Source organism: Taudactylus pleione, unplaced genomic scaffold (genome assembly GCF_031769625.1).
Source record: "Taudactylus pleione unplaced genomic scaffold, aTauple2 ptg000497l, whole genome shotgun sequence".
Taxonomy (NCBI): Eukaryota; Metazoa; Chordata; class Amphibia; order Anura; family Myobatrachidae; genus Taudactylus; species Taudactylus pleione.
Window position 1 is genome coordinate 2,981,654 of NW_028284899.1, and position 12,058 is coordinate 2,993,711.

Consider the following 12,058-nt stretch of genomic DNA (forward strand, 5'->3'; position numbering starts at 1 on the left):
GCCTTATCACGGTATTTTCGCAAAAAATACCATGATTAAGTGCCCGCGCATGCGCCGACCGATCGCCGATGACACCCCCCCGGCGCTAAGCTCCGCCCCCAGCGCTAAGCCCCGCCCCCACCATCACGGCTTAATATCTTGGACAGCACTCCAGAGTAACATGGTTTTTGTATCTTGCTGATTCAAAAGATTATTATTTAGATACTTTTATGGAATCTATGTACAGGCAGTAAGTTGTGGTAGAACAGGGACTTACAATCTAATAGCTGGGGAAAGACTTCATATGTAAATTAGTTACATAATAATTTGAAATGTTGGTGGGAGTACTTGTTCATGAGTACAGGCTCTGAGATATGTTAGCTCACTCACTGCAGGAGAAAAAAGAAATACGTTGATTTCGCCTAAGTTTTGACCATGCCTTAGCTTTTTTTTTTTTACAGAGGATTATACTTATGGTAGAGATTTTAGATTGTAAGGGGTACATTTTCTAACCGATGGTCAGCGAAGGGTATTGAAGCTGGATAGCCGTCTAATCAAACAGCGTTTACTGTGTATTAATTTTTACTGTTATTTGAAATCCAACATTGTTACCTATTGGATTTCAAATGCCTATGCTGCAGCAGATCCAACGGCAAACCTGCAGTCAATCTGCTATGGAGGTGTAGTACTACACAGATGTCTATGATCTATGCAGGCTTCATTAGATTAAAATTATAAAAAGGGTTAAAATTAAAAAAAATGGTTCCGCAAATCAATAAATTGTTCCGGACCTCTGAGCCTGGTTTGATATTGGAAAGTGGACGGGAAAAATGGCAATGATCAACACCAGGCTGAACCAGCCAGGGGGATTATGACATAGTGAGGAGACAAACAGTGTGGAGTACCCCTGCTATAACATTAACTAGTTCCAAATTAGCCAGCCCAGGGCTTGCGATGAGACCCTTGTGGTAGGGTCTCATTCATCGCAAGCCCCAGAGAGCTTTCAGCTCTAACAGAGTGGGAAGCTCTCCACTGACATCACTCGTGGTGTCAGTGGAGCGTTCAGTGCAGCGCAAGCGTGCTGTGATGTGTCAGTGCAAGCGTTCCCTCGGGAATGCCTCCGTTTGGGCAGCCACCCCCCCGACCGCCCACCAAATGGGGTGAGCTGTCACTCAACATCGACAGCTCGCCCCCTTTGGTGCGAGACCCAGAGCGATGGATTACCCGTCGCTAGCCGGGTCTCGTGCATGCGCATGACGGAGCCGGCTCCATCATGCGCATACGCTGTGGGCCACCATCGACCCAGTTGCGAGCGCTCAGTGCTCATGACCGGGTCTGAATCAGGCCCTGTATTTTAATTTGTCAGATCTGCTACCTTATATACTGTATGTTTGCAATACATTTGTAGCTATATAAAATTAGAAATGTAAAGGTTTTTTTATCATGCAAATACAAGGACAAAATCTACTTAGATGGACCATGGACAGTTCAATTCATTGCACTTGGGTAATATATGTGTGTGATGATAAATACAATTTGCATCACTTTTAGTGACTGTGATCTAATACATTTAAAACCACAACTTCCTAAAATCAGTGTATAAAGAGGAGAATACAGATCACTGGAAACTGCAGACACCTGAAGGACCTCCAGAATTGTGAAGGCACAAAGGGTTCAATCCTCTGAAAAGGTAAAACAACCAAAGTTACAGGTCAGCCTGAAAACCACAGAGAAGAACATGAAATGATGACTATTTATTTTCCCCAGCAGACATGATCCGTCTTCTGCTGCTGCTCCTGGTGGGGACCATCTATGCTCAAGATCTTGGTGAGCTGACAATTTGTACAATCTCCCTGTACTAGAGGGTGTTTCACTTAAACCAGAGCTTCCCAAACACGGTCCCCAACAGTTCAGGTTTTAGAGGTATGCATGGTTGAGCACAGGTGTTAAATCAAAATTGATTAAGGTACTATTTAAGTCACCTGTGCTCAACCATGGGGACCTGAACCTGAACTGTTGGGGAGCCTTGAGGACCGCGTTTGGGAACCTCTGACTTAAGCTGACTATATATTAGACCAACTTTCATCCAACTATCCATATCCAACTAGTTGGTCGGTTGGAATGGAAATCTGGTAATGTCTGGGAGCAAATGAGAATCAGCCATTTGCTCCCAAGCCCCTGAAAATGGACAAAAACGTATTCAGTCAAGTTTTTTAATTCAAACAGATTTAACCAACTTGATTAAACGACCATTTTGGCCTGTTTACTGGTGTTTGGGAGCAAATTGCTTATTGTCATTTGCTTCTCTATATTACCATATTTTCATTCCAACCAACCAACTAGTTGGATGGTTGGATGAAAGTTGGTCTAGTGTATGGCCAGCTTTACTGAGTGTATAAATGTTTTACTTAGTCACATAGAGGGGCAGATGTACTAAGTCTTGGAGAGTGATAAAGTGGAGAGAGATAAACTACCAACTAATTAGCTCCTAACTGTCATTTTTCAAACGCAACCTGTAACATGACAGTTAGGAGCTAATCGGCTTGTACTTTATCTCTCTCCACTTTATCACTCTCTAAAGCTTAGTACATCTCCCCCATTCTTTAAATATTTCATAAAACAAGAAATAAGCTACAATAAAATAATTGTTTTAGGGGACAATTACTTTACAAGCAGAGCATGTTATGTGCCGCCGGAATGAGGGGGTGTGGGGGCTGTGGGCCTCACCCAGGTGTGATCCTCGGAGGGGGAGACACCAAATTGCCGGCTCCTCTGCAGTGACAGGAGAGAGTGCTGTAGTGAGATATTTTTCTGCAACACCCGGATCCTGTCATAGAAGAGGAGCCGACAGTGCTGACAGCCCAGTCTCCGGGGGCAGCCCAGAATCTCCGGCAATGCTGGGCTGCCCCCGGTGTGAAGTCATCGGGATCCCCTGATAGGCCACGCCCCTTTGTTTTCAGCGAAACCCGGTGATGCCTAGGAGCGAAGTGGCTGTGTTGTAATTATCTATGATGTGTGCTGAGCGCTCGCAAGCGGGTCAATGTTGCCCAAGTGTGCATGCGCACGACGGAGGCAGCTTCGTCGTGCGCATACGCGAGACCCGAATAACGACGGCCAAGCCGTTGTTATGGGTCTCGCACCAAAGGGGCGTGCTGTCGATGGTGATTGACAGCACGCCCCCTTTGGTGGGCATGCCGGGGCGTGGCTGCCCAGACGGAGGCGTTCCCATGGGAACGCCTACTGTCTGGGGCCGGCCCCACTGACATCACTAGTGATGTCAGTGGGAGTGCTTTTGGCTCTGATAGAGCCAAAAGCACTCCAGGGCTTGCGGCAGCGAGACCCTACCGCAAGGGTCTCGTCGTAAGCCCGATGGTCACGATGGTCTTGACCATCGCGACCATCATTTTGGCCGCTCGCTATAGCTATGGGTGGTCACCCACAGCTATGCGAGCAGCCAGGAGGCCGCTCCAAAAAGGAGGAGGGTCGGCCCTGATTCAGAGCGAGCGCTCTGTCAGAGCGTCCGGCTCAGAATCAGGGCCTCTGTTTCATTGGCATTTACCTTTATTTAGGTGTACTGTTAAATTATTTCCAAATTGAGCATGATTGTGGAAGTAGGTTTGCACATGGGCTCCACAAATGTACTTCTGGTCATAATTATGTTTCTTTTTTCTAATTAAAAGTGGCATTTGTTTCCACCATTTCTTTATGCTTTATCTTTATCTTTTTTTTTAGATGATTATGATTATGATTATTTAGCAAAAACTGCTGTTCAGAGTGACTTAGAGGAAACAGCTGTTCAGGGTGACTTAGAAAAAGCAGTTTACCCAGGCAGCCAAGAGGATGGAAGTGACATGGCAGATGATCTGCAGACCCCCGACCTAAGTCACTACCACTTGGATAAATTCCACAGTGTCACAATGGAGATCAAAAAAGAAAGATATCATGATGGCATCAATCCTGGCAAAGCGACCTGGTTTTATCTTGTTTTTATTACTACGCGGACTTTCTGGAACGCTCAGGTTTGTGGAATCACTGGGTATATTCTAATGAATGACAGCTTGTCTCTTCAGCAGCTATAAAAGATTTCTACATTGTTTTTTAATTTTTACATTTGTAATGTTAAATTATTGATCATCTAGTTTAATAAGATAGAAATACATTATTGATCAATTTTGCTATTTGATTATATTCTGTAACAGTTACTAAGAGCAATCCACATATAGGTGATAGGTAGCGCTCCATGTAACTGGATTATATTTTACGCAGAGTTAAACAGTTATTACTGTAGTTGAAGATCCTTTACTGATATGGCTCTAAAAGCACCTAGATAGCAGCACACATCAGCTTTCCCCTGTCTAGTGGAAGTTAGAGCAATAAAAGTGATTCATTATGTTGGTAACTATGGGTTACTGTACATTTGTGTTCTTTGTAAATGTGACATTAACATGTAATGGTGTAAAGTTGATCTGACATATTAATGACACAAATATATTATCTTTACATTACCTCAATAGCATCTGTGCAGATATTTGCGAGGAGATCTAAGTTCTCTACACAACATTGGGGCTGATACCCAAGTGCGATGTCTGGCAAAGAGATCGTGCGCAAATCAGAATTATGCATGGATTGGCGTGTGGAAACCCAACACCGTAAGTAGCGCAGGATTATATCTTTTATTTTAGGGGCAATCACAAGCCGGGGGTCCTTGCTTCAGCCACACACCTACATACTGTATTTAGGACTTTAAAACGTATTACTATAGGAAGGAGTGTAGCCTAAAGGATTTTTCTAAGACATTTTTTTCCAGTGGTATATACACTACAGTATATGTATATTGTAAGGTGGCAGAGTAATGCTGGGTACACATTAGCCGATGTGTACCCAGCACAATATCGTATCCCGGATGGGGTCCCGGCATCGGCAAGTGCATACTTGCCGATGCCGGGAGCAACGGCGGAGGCCATGCTGAATTCGGCAGCATGGAACCCGCTGACAATATCGCTCTTTGGACCTGTATGCAGGTCCGATGAACGATGTTGCCGAGGTTGTGCGGGAGCGTGCTTCATCAGTGACATAGCAGGTACATACGGCCCGATGTGGATGATATGTCGTTCAATCAGCCAGGTCGGACGACATTTCGTCTAGTGAGTACTCGGGTTTAGAGGACCATGGTCTCCTGGAGTAAAATGATGACACACACCCAAAAACAGTCCAAAAAATTACAATTCCAGTCTGCAAACATTTTTATCTGCCAGCAGGTCGGGTTGGGAATTAACACCGTTAATGGCTCATAGCACAGGTTACAGTTTGAGATAATGAAACACAACAAGAAACAAATACTGTCCGCACTGGTATATATATTCTAGGAATATCATACTGAGCAGAACCCCTAATCCAGGTACAGATACTGTTATATCATGAGGTGTACGGGGTGCTATCACTGTCAATTTAATAAACAATATTTGCATAAAGGTGCTCACACATTGGACGATTTTAGGTATGATTTGCATGAAAACGACGCATGGGAACGATACATTGTTTAAAAACGTGCAAATCGTGCAGCTTCCAGGAACGATAATGATCCGATGCGCCGTCCCATGGGTCGTATGTCCTATCCACAGATCTTACCTACAGCAGGTAACATCTGGCAATCTCATTAATGAGATTAAGGTTTTTGGTCAGATCGTTTGTCAGATTGCACATTTTATGCAAGATTAGATATATTTGTCCCGGACTGCCAGGGAGCTGCCGGGGGAGTTCCAGGGAAATTGTTAATGACATTGCATCGTTTGCGAGTCGTCCAGTGTGTGGGCACCTTTATGGTGATGCACATTATTAAAACTTAGCGTTCATTAGATGTAGTATTAAAATTATATATTACTATAGAACAAACCAGCAAAACATATAAAAAAATTAATGAAAAGAGAAAGTTCAAATTGTTTTTTGAGTAGTGTGTTAAAAATTATTACAATCACAGTTAAGTGCTATAAAATTTGTGTACAGTCATCAGAGTGTTAAATGCATATTTTTAGTTATTTTTGTATTAATATAAATATGTTGTTTCATCTGATAAAATAATACGGGTTCACTGCAGTAAATTATGGCACGGGCACCCTTATATAGTATATATATTACAGGTTGAGTCTCCCATATCCAAAATGCTTGGGACCAGGGGTATTTTGGATAACGGAATATTCCGTAATTTGGAATATTTGCATATCATAATGAAATATCTTGGGAATGGGGCCCAAATATACACACAGAATGCATTTATGTGTTATATACATCTTATACACACAGCCTGCAGGTAATTTTATACAATATTTTCAATAATTTTGTGGCTCAAGCAGAGGTTCAAAACAGAAATGAAATTCATTTATGTTTCATATACACCTTATACACACAGCCTGAAGGTAATTTTCTACAATATTTTTAATAATTTGTGCCTTAGACAAAGTTTGTGTGCATTGAACCATCAAAAATCAAAGGTTTCATTATCTCAGTCATGCCAAAATAATTCTGTATTTCGGAATATTCCGTATTTCAGAATATTCCGTATTTCGGAATATTTGGATATGGGAGACTCAACCTCTACTTATATTACATACCTACAGTACTAACTCACCTTAGTGTTTCTATGGGATGTACTAAGGTTGCGGTGACCATTCCACCAGTCACCGCAACCTTACTTATCGCATATGTACTAACATATGCGATTAGTATCGCACAGAACAGCTCTTGCATAAGAGCTGCCCTTTGCGAAGCAGCCGACGCTGGGTGAGGGGGTCTCCATGGGACCCCTCCCCCTCCAAGCCCTGGGAGCTTCCTGCTGGTGACCTGTGCAGGAAGCCCCGGGTTCCTCCTCCTCCCTGCACCCAGAAGAAGATTAGTAGGAGGAGGAGGACCCAGCAGGAGCATGGGATGGCAACCATGGAGAGCAGGAGAGTGGGGACCAGTGCTGGGTGTCTGCAGGGCACGAGGCGGCGGCAAAGCGTCGGGTGCGGAGTGTAAGAAGCCCATAGGCTTTTTTCCTGGCGTTGCCCTCTGCACCGATAAAAGGGCGGCCAGGGCTTAGTAGATATGGAAATGCGGTATAAACCCTGAAAACAGGGTTTTTACTGCATTTTTCCTTTAGTACATGCTGGCCTAGGAGGTATATTTACTAAATTAAGAGTATTTAGAAGTGGAGATGTTGCCCATAGCAACCAATCAGATTCTAGCTTTTATCTTCTAGAAGGTGCTAGTTATATGTTAAATAGCATGTGATTGGTTGCTATGGGCAACATCTACACTTCTAAAAACTCTCACTTTAGTAAATATACCTCTAACTGTCCATCTGACCGACAGTAGAATTTATTCCCCACCAATGCACCTATTGTTAGATTGCTTTATCTAACATGGGTGTCCTGTTACTGTACCTCACTCCTCAGGTCTACTGGCTATTTTAATTATTCAAAAAGTTGTAGGCTGATATTTTTGCTGATACCATGAAGCCCAGATTAACCTAAACTAGAGGTGTGTGCAGACCCACGTGTTTTGGTTTTCAATCTAATTCATCATTGTGTTTTGGTTTTGGCAAAACCACTCTCAAGTGTTTTGGTATGGATTTGGTTTTGGTTTTCTTTAAAAATTTAAAAACAGCTAAAAATCATTTCATTTGGAGCTATTTTATTCCTTTAGTATTACTAACATTAATAAAATTGATTTCCAGTCATTTTCAGTAAATTTTGACCACCTCACAGCACCTGAAATCAGGAGGGAGGGGCTTAAATGTTATCCGAAACATGCAAGATCTGGTTTATAAATCTGAATTCCGAATTGCGAGAAGACCCAAGTCGAGACTTGGTTCAACTCATAACCCCTAAGTTTGGGTATTTTCGGGAAAAATTCAAGAAATTCAGGATTTCTGAACCTCACATGTCTAACCTAAACAGGGGGTGACCCTTCCAAAGTTAACAAGTGCTCACTTCAAGACGCCCTCATCCAGATTTTATTAGAGTCTCTACTGCCTTTGAATTTGTAGTCATTACGTCTTTGCATTCAGTAGTGCTTCCATTATAAGCTCTGTATTATGCAAGAATCATGTACTAGTTCTTACACACTTTACGTTTCGGAGGAAAACAAGTAGAAAATCTATTGGCCTTTTATTTTTCTTGACTTTTCTCCATTTTTTAGGCATCGGGGTACCGAAATCTGGATGGGAGCAAGTTGGACTTCACCAACTGGGCTTCTGGACAAAACCGCCAGACTGGGACATGGTGCACTGCAATCAGTTTAACAAGTAAGCAAAAGGGAAGACTATAGGCATACATAGGTATATAGGTATAAGGTAAAATTGTACAATTAGACAAAAATGACACTGAAACATTGCTGCCAAGTGACCAAATTAACAACAAAACTTCTGACCATTGGCCAAACAAATTTACATATTTAAAATTGTTTATTAATAGTGTAGAGCAATATACAGTGTTATGAATTTAACTTTGTGTAATTTGCCCTTTTTGGTACTTATATATGGCTTTTACATTTTAATAGCTACATTTTTATTGTATGATATTTTTTCTTTTTTCTTTTTTAATGAAACTGCATTGAAACCTATTTGAAATAGATGGATGACTGTCTGTGAGACCAATTAGGGTACCTTTGTGGATACAATCTGCTCTGACTCTAACACCCCTCTCTTTTTTTTACCAGCCGGCCAGTGGTTCACTTTCAACTGCAATACTCACCTGCCCTATATTTGTACCGTCTGAGAGTCAGCCAAGTATATACATCCTTTTAAGCTTTGATACACTGGGAATAAGGATGGTAGCAGTAATAAATCAATAAATCACAATGCAGTATATATTATGGTGGCTTGTGTAATTATTGTGTAAGAAACATGTTTACATATTTAACAGCGGCCTTACACAGAGATTCATACCCTATCTATAATTAGAATTTGAATGTTTTCAGAACAGATGGCAAAATATGCCTGGTGTGGGATAAACCACAAGACTATGGGCTGGATTGTGTGGGGTCACATTGTGTTGTTTTAACCAGTTAGTTTTAGGGGTTGGGGTTACAGTTTGGTGTATTTAAAGTTTGGGGGTCACATGGTATAAGCCTTTTTTGTGAAGAATTGGACTGCAACTGAGATTACACTGTCTGTGTACTCACAATAACCATTAAACCCCAATCATGTGATGTTAGACTTCTGCAAGTTAAAAGCAAAACAGTATCTATAAACGTATAAAATAATGACACGGATGCATATTTGTGGGGGGAAAAAGGGGTCAGTTTTACTTACAATTAAATTAATGTCAACTGGGAACAAAGGACAGATAAAGTGTACTCAGCAATACCACCATCTGCACACCACCTCTACTTAGGCCTTGATGAGAGGCCATTTGTCAGCCCATCACTGCAATCTCAAGGTATCTAATTCCAATTCCAATGACACAATAGACCAGTGTTGGCTAACCTTGACACTCCAGCTGTTGTGGAACTATATATCCCAGCATGCCCTGCCACAGTTTTAGCATGCCCTAATAGCAAAACTGTAGCAGTGCATGCTGGGTTATGTAGTTCCATAATAGCTGGAGTGTCAAGGTTAGCCAACACTGCAATAGACCCTTCTGGCCCAGTGGTGCCATTGACCCCAGTAGGGTAGAATCAAGTTAACCACTGTATTGGTGGGAAGAGCAGCTCAAGATCTAAAGGCAGGTAGCAACTGATATCTTTCTTTCCTGACACAAATTAAAGCAGATATAAAAAATAACCAAAACAATGGGGCAGATGGGTGGGAGAATCCTTGGCAAAAAGAGGCCCACCCATCTAGGGTATTCACACTGTCAACCCACCCCTTTTACAGCCATCGGCTAAGAAAATATCAGGCCATACTATGGCAAACTTCTACCATGGTGTAACCGTTGCAGCCCTGGAGCAGTCCAAACCCAGCTAAGAGTTTAATGCATTCTGTCTCACTAAATGCCATATCATCTGATGTCAGACTGTTAAAAACATAAAAATAACTTTAAACTAGAACTAATGACATAGAGGCATATTTGGGTTGAAAAAAATGGTCAGCTTTATATTTAAATAAATGGGAAGAGGGAAAAGAGGAAAAAGGATAACAGCGAAGAATAAATATCACCATCTGCATGCCAACTCCACTTAGGTCTATATGGGGGGCCAACTGCCAGCCTATCAGTACAACGGCAAGCAATCCACCTCCCATCCCAATGATACAAAAGGCCAATTTTGCCTGGTGGAGCTGCTGGCCCCAGTAGGGTAGAATAATGTACTGTATTGGCAAGGAAAGCACTTCAAGATCTAAGGGCTGATAACAACTGCTACCATTCTTTCCCGCCAACAAGGTCCCTAAGCTAAGGAGCCACTGATGCCACCATACCTTAAGAAAAAACCTCCCTAACACCCACACCAACAATCATTCATCATTAAGGTGAAACCCATCCAGCCTAAAGAGATGGGAATCCCTAAACCTGATCTAGGGATGTGCAATCATAACACCACCAAAACCCTGGAAACAATAGCCCATCACTTAATTTACTCTTTCTTCTTCAGGGTCCATAGGGCTCCACAGGGTATAGCTGGATCTGGATCCATGGGCAACACGCAGTTAAAGTTTTAGTTCCCAGGATGCACTGGGTCCATCCTCCTCTTTACCCCGTCCCAAGCCACAGGCCTCAGTTTGAGTTGGTGCCCAGCCGGAGTCGGGTCACCGTTTATGCTGGAGGGGCTGATTATCAGCCCCGGAGCTGAATTTTTATTTTATGAGTTTTGAGTTTAGTTTTCCTTTAAACTCTTCAGAGCAGGCAGTGACAGACTGTTCATTGGACATCTGTGCTGCCGCTCCGTCACCCCGCCAGTGCCGCGACGCCAGTACAGATCTGGAGATCTCGGCGGGACCCCAGAGTCTATGCTAGCCAGATTATGCTGGCTCCATGGACTGCTGTCAGATCTATGGGGTCAGGAAAGTCGCAGATCCCCGCATGGGGTGATCCGCGTGTTCAAGCAGTCTGTTGCCTCTGGTTGTTGAGTACACACCGGAGGTGCTGGCAGTGGCAGCGGTCCCCCCCTTTCCCCGTGCATCCACTAGACCACCAGGGACTTTTGTTCAGCAGCGGGAGCCAGTGTCCTGGGGGTTAATAGCTGGCCAGGGGAGGCAGCCTTCCCTGTTTGGTGGCTTCTCCCCTCAGCTCAGCCCACATTTCCGCTCGGGTCTGGCATTGCTGAGCTGCTCTCTTCCTACGCCAGTGGGGTGCTTCCAGTTTTACCAAATATATACATCAACCATCTAGGGGGCACTCAAAGTCAGGCAGTGATGACAGAGGTGTAACACATCCTGTCTTGGGCAGAGTGCCACCAGTGTTTTGTGTTCATTCCAGGAGTCCTCAATTGGGAAGCGGACTTCCTAAGCCATCATGACGTGCATCCCGGGAATGGTCTCTTCACCAAGAGGTGTTTCAACTCCTTGTGGACAAATGGGGCCTGCCAGAGGTGGACCTCATGGCTTCCCGTCACAATCACAAGTTGCCAGTGTACAGGTCCAGAACAAGAGATGCTGACGCAAGCTTGGTGGACACTCTGTCAGTGAGGTGGACCTTATAGTTTGCGTATCTGTTTCCTACAGTATCCCTGTTTCCTCGAGTTCTTCGGAAATTCAAGCAAGATCGTGGCATGATCCTGCTGGTAGCTCTGGCTTGGCTCAGACGTCCTTGGTACTCAGATCTTCAGAGTCTCTCCATCGACACTACGCTCCTGCTGCCTCAATATCTGGACCTGTTGTCTCAGGGTCCTTGCCTTTATCCGGATCTGGGTCGTCTGTGTTTGACGGCGTGGATCTTGAGATATCCATCTTAAAGTCCAAGGGCTTCTCTAGCTTGGTCATCAGCATGATTCTTCGAGCATGCAAGCCTGCCTCCACCAGGATCTACCACAGAATATGGCATACCTTTTTTCAGGGATGTAGCTCAAGAAATTACGACCCTCAAGTGTTTCATATTTCTAGGATTTTGGCTTTCCTTTAGTCTGGTTTGGACCTCGGCCTACACCTGGTCTCGTTAAAAGTGCATGT

General features: G+C 43.4%; 1 protein-coding gene across 2 annotated transcripts; it reads left to right on the plus strand.

Annotated features, from left to right (window-relative positions):
- The first annotated feature begins 1,614 nt into the window (after positions 1-1,614).
- LOC148502446 (proteoglycan 3-like) lies at positions 1,615-8,814 on the plus strand. Of its 2 annotated transcripts, none has more exons than XM_088449832.1 (6): positions 1,615-1,669; positions 1,750-1,806; positions 3,712-3,998; positions 4,494-4,628; positions 8,155-8,260; positions 8,674-8,814. In XM_088449832.1, exons 2-6 carry the CDS (start codon positions 1,752-1,754, stop codon positions 8,730-8,732), a joined length of 642 nt encoding a protein of 213 aa, XP_088305958.1. In that variant the 5' UTR covers positions 1,615-1,669; positions 1,750-1,751; the 3' UTR covers positions 8,733-8,814. The 2 variants fall into 2 exon arrangements, with proteins under 2 accessions (XP_088305958.1, XP_088305959.1); XM_088449833.1 differs by having other exon boundaries at positions 1,619-1,669; positions 1,747-1,806.
- The last annotated feature ends 3,244 nt before the right edge of the window (positions 8,815-12,058 follow it).

Coding starts and splice junctions, on each gene's coding strand:
- LOC148502446 (XM_088449832.1), top strand. CDS start 1,752: ATGATCCGTCTTCTGCTGCTGCTCCTGGTGGGGACCATCTATGCTCAA. Junction 1,807..3,711: donor CATCTATGCTCAAGATCTTG/GTGAGCTGACAA, acceptor CTTTTTTTTTAG/ATGATTATGATTATGATTAT. Junction 4,629..8,154: donor GCGTGTGGAAACCCAACACC/GTAAGTAGCGCA, acceptor TCCATTTTTTAG/GCATCGGGGTACCGAAATCT.